Consider the following 11,306-nt stretch of genomic DNA (forward strand, 5'->3'; position numbering starts at 1 on the left):
ATGGATTAAGAGAGCTCCAAAGCAGCAGCAGGGCCTCTTTGATGTAAACTGCAGTGGTGCAAGAGCTGTTTCACACAGAATTCTTCCCTCTGTGCCAGAGGGCCATATTCTGAGACAGAGCTGTATGGGTGGCTGGGATCATCACAAACCAACATCCTATTAAATGTATCCTCTTTTCTTCCTTGATGCAGTAACTATGTGGCTCTGAGTTGCATTTTTATGCAAGAGTTCATAGAAGCAAGGCTTAAATCTGAATTCAAATCCAAGAAACAATGAGTTTAAAGGCCTGCTGTGTTATGTCGTATATTGTAGTATACAAAGAGTTTTAAGCAAAATATCTCAGTGTGATCAGTACAAAAATCTAGATACAATCAATGCAGTAAGGACCTCTTTACTTTCTGGCTCCTTCATTAGCTGGGATTCTGAATAAACATTTCACACATGAGAAAAAACAAAGATTGGACCCAAACTTCATTACCATTTGGTACCATTCTTGAAAAAATGGCCATAGGAGGCTAAGGCATCAGCAAAGAGCTTATACACAGAGCAGAGAGAGATATAGTGTTTATTCCCATCCTCCTTGAAGGTTCCAAAGTCACCACCTCACTCCAGGGGTTGAGCAGGTCTGACAGAGCAGCAGAAGTTTCTGCTTTGGAGGGTTAGGGGTGTGTGCACACCCTGCCCTCTCTGCAGTGCAGCTCTGCACCCGCCCAGCTGGGAGCACTTTGCTGGGGAGCAGGGCAGGCAGAGGAGGTGTCACACCCCGCTGCAGGGGGTACCTTTAGTAGAGTCACAGCTTAAATTCTCTCCTATTGCTCTGTAACGGGTTACATAAGGAATCCCCCTCAGCCTCTCCCACAAAACAGGTACCAGGACTGCATCCAGCACAGACATCTGCACTTTCTCCTGTTGTTTTTACACCCTTCCACAAAAAAAAAAAAGCACTAAAATCTCAGATTATCTGCACAATGCAGTCAAAATAAAACTTCAAATATAAGCAAATTTTCTGCTTTCTGTATACAAGTGCAAATGCTTTTTAAATGTTTCAAAATCCAAACACCAAGGCAGTAAAAGTATATTTGCAGCAAAATGCACATCTACATTGATCTACAGCACAGAACAAAGCCATCCACTGCCTAACAATCTAAACCTTCCTGAACTTGAATTTGTAAATATATCTATAATTTGTAAGCATGTATATACATAAATGTATATATATTTAAGATATGGTTGAATAGAAGATACATAAATATTTATCCAAATTAAAATTGCAGTGGCATTGTTCATCACAAGACTTGTATGTATCTGAGCATGAGAAAGATCTCTGCTGTTGTCTAATACAGACTGAGAAATAAGTTGCCTAGGACTTCAGAACCACTTGAAATGTCACCATATTTCCTCTGAAGCTCCAAGATGCACCTTTTTCTTGCCTTCAATAACATAAACATGTAATAGCAGACACAGAATTAAAATATTATTTAAAACATAAAATAATAATCTTATTTTCATCTTTCCCTTAAAAAAGTGAATACCACATACAATCTGATGCTATCCAGGAAAGTATTTAATTATTTTCCTAGTGGTTATGATGAAACAGCCTAATGGGCCCACTTCCTTATTGGATATTACAGCCCTATGAAAAGTGTTAAATTCGGCTGTAACCTTAACAGTTTGTATTTTAGTACAACAAAACACAGAATAAGGCAAAGATTGGTAAGCTGAGCAAAAACACCAGGTAGAAGGAGACAAAGGTACAAAATCAATATTAGTCAAACAAGACAACTAGATAAAATTAAATAGAATAACTAATTTTCCTCTTCAAAATTTCTTTCTCTCACTGTTGTACTCTTTGCTCTAGGAAATTCTAAATATTTCTAATTGTGAGTTAAAGAATATTTCTGCTTTGCAAGAACCAATGTACTCTTGATCCTCATTTGATATCCACCAATATTTTTTTCATAATGCTCCTTTTAGTGCCAGCATTCCAGATATTGACAAAGTTATAATTCAACTTACGTAAGTTATTTGGAGGAGGTCTTGTCTCCATGTTTTCATAGTGTTGCACATGTACTACAATGTTTAGATCTCTTTCCATATGATCTGTTGTACAAGGACCTTGAGGTCGCATAACATCAGCAAGAGCCCTGAAAACCAAACAAAACCAGAATGAACCTGCAAAATCTGTAAGACATCACCAATATGTTCCAAGCTCTTTTTTAGTTCGAGAGGAAGTTGATCATAATGTCTGCTAGAGAAAACAGCTCCCCTCACAACAAATTCAGGGAAGCAGATTCATTGTGAGACTTCACACCTAAGGCTCTTTTTAGGTTGTCTCAGACAGTGTGCTAGAAGTGAAACACAGAACCACAGTAAGTTCTTAAGCTGTCTTCGCTTTGGAGGAACATAATTTAAGCTTGTTGAGACTTGAAGAGTTCTGCCATTGCATGTGCTCAGTAACATTGCCACCTTGGTCAAGCTGAGCAGCTCAGCACCCAGCCCACATCTGTACCTTTCACAAACTAGTTATCTTCATACTAGGTTACTAGCAGGGCCTGTCGAAGTAAATTCTCACACATACATTTGCACAGAGCACCACTCAACGCAGTGGTCTTCACAAGTTGAAAAGTCATGTGATTTTCCTATAGGCAGGGATTTAAGCTTTTCTCATACAGAAGGGGAGATTAGAAATGTCTTTTCTAACTGCTATGGGTATCCTAGTCATTAAGATGGAGCAAAGCTTGCACAGAACACTCCTTGCTCCTTTGAAGCCAGTTCAGAAACAGGATGAAAGCTTTATGCTGGCAAAGAGAGAGCAAGCAAAAGGATTCCTAAGTTAAGCCAGGCCCTGATGCTGGTTGTGGACTCGGTCTGCAGAGCTCCAGGCAGTGTCTGACAGGCTCATCCCGCTCTGGTGTATTTTCTGAGGACCTGTTTCACTGCCGAGTGTCCTGCCCAGTGTAAATCCATTCTTAGGCACACAGATAAGCACTGGATGAGCCCTGGATGAGCCCTGCAGATCCAGAGTCACTAAGTTCTAAGCTCTGTAACCCTGAGCATGGCAACATCTAACTCCATCTGTGGTTGTGTGCTGGTTTGCCACTGCCTGTGCAGGAGCAGCATTAGCCCTGAGCTGTGTGCCCAGAGCCACCCACTGAGCTGTGTGCCCAGGGAACCATTGGCCAACCCGCAGAACCTGCTGCCCGAGGCAAAGGAAAGTTATAGTGTGTGTTACCAGTGTCTTCAGGGTTCAATGCAAGCCTTTTCTATTCAGGTCAATGCATCATGGACCATTATTTACCTCCTTTGTGTTTTACTAGCTTTAATTTTTAGACCTCTTGAGCTATTTTTTAAGGGCATGGACGCATTTTCTGGGCACTATGCCCAGTTTAGTTTAATTTTCTGCAAAATTATATACAGTGTCCCAGATACTGCATCAAGAAATACTAGCTTAAAAACTAAGAAATAAATAAAAATAAGCACATTCACTGTTGAAAGCCATGGTAAATGCCATCTAGCTCCTCCACTGTACTTCTGTGACATGATGATTTCTTGATCAAGTAGCACTGTACTTTTAAATATTAAAAAGTAGCTTCATTTAATTTATAGAAAGGAATCCTGAGCTGGATCTTGCTTTCTGATTGCAGGAATAGCTCTGGTACACAGCTGAGCAATACTGATGTTTCATTGTGTTTATGGCTAGCATTATGTTATTAAAATATTAGTTACAGTTGTGATCAACATGTTACAGAATACTCTGTTGATACTGTAAAAGGTCAGAAGACAGTAACCAAATGATTAATGGTATCAGAGTAATGCTCCCATTTGAAGCAGTGCTTATCCAGCAGAAATAGCAGAGCTGGCCTACATAGCAGAATAATAAAAATTCAACAGAAGAAATCTCACAAAGACATGTATAAAATGATGCAGAAAGAAAGCATTATATTGCAATACAGTTTAAAATAAGTAGGAACCAAAAACATTAAATATCTCATCAACTTATGCAAATATGTCTCTATACAGAGGAAATTATTGACATCAATATTACTTCTAGTTGCAGAGGCAGCTGGACACATCTCTGGGAAGGGAAGAAAAGTAAATAAAAGTTCCAAACTCCAATATAGGAGTTAAAACTTTGTGGGAGTGGATTTTCAGAAATGCTTTCCTCATTGCCCCTTGGTCCGACGGTAAATGTTGTTCTCTGTAGACTTTAAATAACACCCTGTGTGATGGCAGATTAACTACTGCCTGTCCACAGAAATGCTACATTTTCTACCATTTCAGGGTGGCTTTTTTCATATGGGTTCTAAGGAATTAGTTGTCCAACTCCTTCAATATTAAGAAAAGAGGAACTACGCACCACCAAGTTCTATTTTTAACAACACAGCACCCATGTTTATACTGTGTTAGCCAGGGCAGAATAGCTCATAAAATGAAGAGCTTGTCCTTGTTCTCCACTGATCTCAGGGAGAGTTCAAAATGTGTAGCAGCTTGTATCACTGAAGTACAAAGGAAATGCTGTACCTGCATTCTGTTCTTTTAGGGATTTGCCCATATAATGAAATGGATAAAGGGAGGCTTGTGCTCCAGTACATGACAAGATATTTGAATAGATGTTTGCTTTGAAAAATTCAACACAGGCCAACAGACTGTTATAATACCCTCATGCATTTGTCTCACCTAAATAGAGTCATTTAGATTTTGATCATTATCTGAAGAACGTGTTAGAGTGGGTCCCATTGAAAAGTTATATATACATAGAGGGGCTTTATCCACACCTCTGCTATACTGAATGATTTTTTTTTTTAAGGAAATGCAAAATGCAAGATAACCTTCTTAATCAGGGAGCAAAATCATCAGGTCCTGTGTGTTGATACTGATTGCAATATTACGGAAGTGAAGAAATGTTGCCTACACAGGAGTTCATGAACTATCCAAGTATCACAAAACTTCAGCAATTCCCTTGCCATAAGATTTTCCTTTTTGGACACATAATAATGGTTTGGGGTGTTATAAAGCATGTGGAGCCAGGCATTTCCCTTATGAGTACAAGCTTGAAGAAGCTAAAACAGGTGATTTCATGAAAGGTCACTTGTCATATTGTGCCTCCAAAACTGGGTCAAAATCCATAAGGGAAATAATTTCACACATAGGATTCAGGATTTTGACAAGTCAGGCTATTTTTGGCCCCAGGTACACACCTTTTGAATGATCAACAAAAGACCACTCGTGAGCTCAGCACATTGTGAAGGCAGAAAGAAAAGCTGAGAGGGTTCACAATATTTGGAAGGCTGCTCACACACTGTCAGAGGCACTGCTTCAGAAAACAGGGGCTATAGCATAGAGCATGATTGTAAATATTGTCCTTTCAGTTCTTGGCTTGTTTGCACATTCTCCACAAGGATTAGGGAAGAAGACAAAGTTGCAGTTTTATTTACAGAAAAATCTCCTCCATGAAACAGAAGTAAAGGTTTTTTGTCTTCTGTTCATTTTTGAGAGAGGATTCTTCCACTTTAACTGGTGGAGCCTGGAAGGCCCACTGACGTTGTCTTAAGCAGCAAGAACGTGCTGCCCTCGTATGCCTAACAGGGCTTCTAGATCTGCTTCAGCTGGCAGATCAGTTCTGGGTCCTTTCATGCACAACACTGCCACACTCATTCCCTTGGCCATATCTGCCTGCACACACCATCTGATTGCCTTACTCTCCTAGAAAACAGGAGGGAAAAGGAACAGTTCCTCTGGATACCACTGTTACTGCTTAGTTGTTGGACACTGTAGCTGAAGGGAATATTTATCTCCTTCTAATGTCAAGTAACAAATTTAAAAACGAGGAGAATGATATAAACAAAACATTATGGTACGATGTCTAAAAGGAAATACACAGTGCAGAGTTAATGCTGCAAAACTCCCCTCTCCATTTTCCTCTTCCAGATTTACAGTTCCATGCCAACACTCAGGGTGTTTGACTGAAAAGCACTGATCTGAGGAGAAGGAAATGTCAACAGTGCCACACTTGGCCTTTTTTCTCAAAACAAAAGGAAGTAACAAAGGTCTCTTTAAAAGAGGACAAATCTTGACTCTTTTTTTTCCTAAACAGACTTGTCCAATAGAGATTTTTTTTCTATGGATTATTTTCACTAAATAGATGCATTCCTCCAATGCTTTTTCCATTGTCAAATATTTCAGGAAAACTCAGTGACATTAATGGACTGTTCTTGGTTTGTTTTGGTACAGTAGTAAAAAAAAATTAGTGAAAGGCAGGTGTATAGAAACTATGTTCAGCAAGACTGTGAAGTTTCCTTTACTAACATTGTACCACTCTTACACACACCAGTGTCTTACTTCAACAGCAGATCTACTGACTGGAGGATGAAATAATGCAAGGAATTAATAAGTGTGGCACAGTTTTGCTTCCTATTTATAAGTCAGTGTTCTTATTCCCACATGTGAGGTCTCTCTTCATATTTTTAAATACTTTTAGTAAATTAAAAATGGAAATATATAACTTACACCAGTTATATTCTTTTGTTCACTTTTCTTTAAAAAATCAACACCCCCAAAAAAATCCGTTTCCATTATGCATTGTCTTTTTTTTATAAGCAGAACCATCCCTTTGATAGGTGAATTTGTTCACAGAAATGAAGAGGATTCAAGTGTTTCGTGTTGCCATTGGCTAGGGAAGGGAAAGGAGACAATCTTAGCTAAGGAAACAGATGACAAATCAGCATCTGTGTGTTTCTTGCTGCCAGCCAAAATGGAGTAACACTTAGTACTTTTACTTTGGCCTACCTGACACTCTTGATGCATTATACTTCTGCTTATTAATAAGGTTCAGCACAGAAAAAAAACCCATATGTGTGATTTTTTGGGGTTTTTTGATATTGCAGTGATGAATGTTATAAAAGAAGGTGAATATGAATATAGGGTGCATATTATATTAAATGTTGGTACTGTTAAATATTTGAACAGGTAAATTATTTCTTAAGCATTGCAGCTTTTTTTCCAGGACATTAATAGTGTAAAATGAGCAAGAATTAAATGTTTTAGTTAAACACACATTTGAGGACTAAGAGGTTACTTCAACTCTTCACTCAATGATTATATTTGTAGATTGCCAAAGGGATTTAAGAACTTAATTCCTTTTCAAATTAATGGTAAACCCACCCCACAGCTGTAATAGGAGTGTGAGAACTTTTAAAAAAAAAAACCTATAGCACTGCTTTTTCAGAACATGACTAGCTATTATGTGTGCTGAGTGGGTGACTGTTTTTCCATGTGATCATGACTTTCCAAGTTTCTATATAATCCTGACTTGAACATTTTCATGGCAAGAAAAGTACGAGATCGCAGATACTGTTAAGTAATCAGGGTAACAGAGGACCTTTTCTAAGAACCACTCCAAGAAACCTAATCTTCAGTGTACATGACTGAAGGACATGAGGATGACTTGAATGATTTTCCAATCCCCCGTAATTCTATTTCCAGAAACTAAAACAGAATATCCTTTCAGAATATTTCACACCTGTACTTTAGGTAGCAAATATTTCTACTCATAGAAACAGAACCTATTTAAGAAGCAGGGATGGGTACAACTTCACTCTGTCCTGGTTTTTGTGACTCTTACAAGCCCTGCTTTTTTGTCTGCACGAAGACACTACAGAGAGAGGCTGAAGCAAGGGAGAGCTTTTGCTGAAAGATCTCTGTAGTTTAAGAGTAGTATTTAAAAAATAAATTGGGACCTTTGTATTCTTTTTCTCAATTTAGTTGTGGAGAATATTCTAAATGTCTAAGGGTTTATCATACCTTGCTCAACAAAAAACATCTTTGCAGAAGTGTCACTGACACACGGTGTTGACTAAAATTTCTGCAGTGTGCTTTTTTCCTCGGTAGTAAAAACGTATCCATATCAGCCAGTTTATAAATAGCAATTAATAGCTCGTGAACTGGTGGTGCATTTGCAGGAGTATTTCTGTGACTTTGTTCATTTCAAGACAAGCAGTTAATCAAAAAAGTCACGCAGAAACTTCAGTAAAAAAATAAGGCTCCAGGTGTTGAGTTGATCTCTTGGACTGTCTTTCAAAGATGACTCTTCATCTAAGCCTTAAAGATTGTGAGCTACACCAAGAGTAGTCAGGGCAAGAGGAAGCTTTCTATCACACTGCACGTCCAGTAGAAGGTATCCTTTCATTGCATTTCATCACTAAAGTTGCCCAATATGCTGGGATCTATTTAGACTCTTTAATGGAGCTGTTTGCCTTTTTTAATGCCTTTCTCCCATCTGCTTTACTTTCATGTGCCTGGGATTAGCATAAAGAATCAGACAGGCTGCAAACTTGACAAATGTGTTATGCCTTGATTTTGAACTGCTGTGACAATCTGGGTTTGGAATATGTTGTTAAAGCCATTGGGCTCTGTCCCGAGTTGCCCACCTGCTTATCCACCACTAGGCAGCCAGGATCTGGAGTAGATGGTACACAGCATGTCTAACTCTAGGTGGGGGAGGTTCTCTTTGATATAATCCAGCCATTACACCGTGGATACAGAGTTATAACACACGCACACATGGATGAGACAAGACTTTCATATTCCATTATTTACCTCTCAACAGTAACTGAAAAAATGGTAAGAAATTCTACAATAGCTTTTCCTTTTTGTGTCTTCCTCTTCCCTTCCACCCTGACTCATTTTCACAGCTTAGAAATTTTACAAATAGCTCACACACTTGCAAGGGCTGGGGGAGTAGGGAAGGTCCTGCCAAAAAACATTTTGCAGCTGGAGAGGGAGGGTGAGATGGCATTTGTTTACATCCTTCTGTTGAGAAGTAAAAACATTTTCCAAGCTTTGAAACAGTTGGAAGAGGGAACCCATCAGCCTTTCTATAATTCAGTGTTGCTGGTTTCAGAATTTTTTTTTGGTTTTCTATTCACGCACAGTATATCCGGGAACACTTGCTGGATCTTGTTGGGGAGAGGGTCAGGCACTGCAGATAAAAATGCACTACTGTCTGTGCAGACTCCACAATTATTCCTAGTCTTCCTCAAATGCACATGCTTTGATAACCTGGGCTGGGGGAACCACAGGAGCTCTGCTCAGCAAAGTTGGTCTCTGTCGGTCGCCTTGCAGGGGAATGCAGCTGCCTGGCAGGAGCTGTTTGTCTCCCAGGAACACACGGGCTCCTCTCTCCTCTCTAGGGGTTGGGCAGGAGGTAGGGGGGAAGGGGACCCTGCTGCCTGGGACTCAGCCTTACCTGGACATGTGCTCCCGCTGGGGTCTGTGTGCCTTCTCCAGCCCTAGTTTGGTGAAGATCCCCACCAGCACCATGACTGCTACAACCCCACAGATGATGTAGACAATGAGGTTGGTTTTATCCCTGGTAGGGTCATGCAGAGGGTCGTCTATGCGGGAAGGAGGCTTCCCAGTGTTCATCCACAATGGTGTCTCATAGTTCGTGCAGGTGCTTTGATCCAGCCTTGTCTTCTTGAACTTGCAGCAAAACCTGAAGCCACAAGTGCCACAGCAGAAGATGAACTCCCCCGAGCTGCAGTTAAAGGGGGGGTCCCACTGCCCCATCACGTCAAAGTAGCCCCTGCAGAAGTCTGGGGTGGGAGGTGGCTCGGAGGGATCCAGCTGTTCCCCGAGGCTGGAGTGGTTTCCTCCCGAGAGCACCACAAAGCTCCCCAGCTGCTGGCCAGCTTTCTCCTGAGCCCGACACACCAGCGTGAGAAGGTCCGCCACCAAGTAGCCGAAGAGCAGCCGAATAAAGCCTTCCATTCTGCCTCCCAGCCCCGGCTCAGCGATGCTGCTGCCGCCGCCGCCGCCGCTCGAGCTGCTGGATGCTGCGCTGCGCCAGGAGCTGAACATAAAGGGGCTCCGTCAGGGGCCGGGCGGCCGCTCTGCCCGCGCTCGCCTCCAGCACCACGGACAGCCCCGGACGGGCCGGGCAGGGTCCGCCGCCCCCGCGCAGGGTCCGCAGCCCGTCCCCGCTGCGCTCCCGGGGAGCGACCGCGCGGCACTTGTGGAGCGGAGCGCGCGTGAGAGGGAGCGCGGGAGGAGGAGGAGAAGGAGGAGGAGGAGGAGGAGGAGGACCGAGGGGTGGAGGTGGCGGCGGCGTGCGGGGCACCGCGCCGGGCTGGCGAGAGGGGCGTGGAGGGGCCGCCAGCGGGAGGGCTGAGGCGAGGGCGCTGCAGGGGCGGGGAGATGGCGAGAGGGCGAGCGAGGAGCCTCCCCGCGCTGCCCGGAGCACCCACCGCCCGCTCCCCCGCGTAGCCCGGCGCGGTCCCTCGCACAACTCCCTCAGGGAGCCGCCGAGCCCCGCCCGGGGCCGGGCTGCCGGGGCAGGGCGCGGGGGGCTGGACGGGCTCGCCGCGGCATCCAGCCGGCGGGAAGGAAAGGGAGATGCGCCGTGAGGGAGAGTGCGGTGCAGCCCGGCGAGCCCAGCCCGCTGCGCGCCCGCCCGTCCTCCTGCCGGGCTCCTCTCCCTCCTTCCTTCCTTCCCTCCCTCTCTCCCAGCCCCGCTGTGGGGCTGTCCCCCCGCCGCAGAGCCGACCCCCGCCTCGGCCCCGCTCCCCGCCATCCCTTACATAAGACACTTCCCGCTCCCCACAGGTGCGTCTCCCACAGCGCGGGAGCGCCTCCTCGTCCCGTCCCTCCTCCCGCCCCGCGCTCGGGGGGTCAGGGCAGCCCGGGCAGGGCGGGGTGGGCTCCTCGGGCGAGCCCGGGGCAGCTCCGCGGGAGGAGAGCGGCGCGTCCCTCTCCCGATGAGTAGAGCGCTCCTTCCCCCGGTAACTCCTCTCCGAGCGGTCCCCGGAGATCCACTCACCTGCGAGGCAAAGGCAGGTGCTGCGGGCGGAGCGGCGTCCATGGGGCCGCACCTCCGCTACGCCCGGGCGGGAGCGGGCGCTGCCCTCGCCCCGGCGCGCCCAGCACAGGTACGGCGGTGCTCGCACTCCCTGCAGCCGCGCGGGGCTTTGTCTGCTAAACATGAGCTGCCCCTGCACATCATTTATTTAAAAATCTCTCTATAATGTCAGTCGGCTGGCTCCGGAGGACACAGCGAAGCTGCGGGTTGTTTGCGAGACACGGAATTGGAATAACTTCCCCCAAACAGAGAATTGACTCTGGGAAAGACTTTTTAGTGATTCACTCTCCATCCCTGTTATTTAACTCTGTCATCTCTGCCTTTTGGTTTGGCAGTAACCTGTGCAAGTAGCAATAATATTATCCTGAATACTATGCTGCCACCAAATGTAGGAAATAAGCCCCTTATGGCGTAAATGATTTAACAGTGTGGGCTGGTGCTGGAAGCAGCT

At 44.3% G+C, this 11,306-nt stretch overlaps 1 protein-coding gene across 2 annotated transcripts in view; it reads right to left on the bottom strand.

Annotated features, from left to right (window-relative positions):
* Positions 1 to 10,931, bottom strand: part of SHISA9 (shisa family member 9) — a 170,446-nt gene extending 159,515 nt beyond the window's left edge. The window contains exons 1-3 of one of the 2 annotated variants that reach the window (XM_039390067.1): positions 10,817 to 10,931; positions 9,245 to 9,850; positions 2,017 to 2,144 (exon numbers count right to left, since the gene is read on the bottom strand). In XM_039390067.1, coding sequence (XP_039246001.1) covers positions 2,017 to 2,144; positions 9,245 to 9,768 — 652 coding nt within the window. In that variant the 5' untranslated portion in view covers positions 9,769 to 9,850; positions 10,817 to 10,931. Of the gene's footprint in view, positions 1 to 2,016; positions 2,145 to 9,244; positions 10,206 to 10,816 lie in introns of those variants that run through there. The other variant, XM_039390065.1, reaches the window with a different exon arrangement.
* Positions 10,932 to 11,306: the final 375 nt, after the last annotated feature.

Source organism: Pipra filicauda, unplaced genomic scaffold (assembly GCF_003945595.2).
Source record: "Pipra filicauda isolate LSUMZ 115617 unplaced genomic scaffold, ASM394559v2 scaffold127_size2900866_pilon, whole genome shotgun sequence".
Classification (NCBI taxonomy): domain Eukaryota; kingdom Metazoa; phylum Chordata; class Aves; order Passeriformes; family Pipridae; genus Pipra; species Pipra filicauda.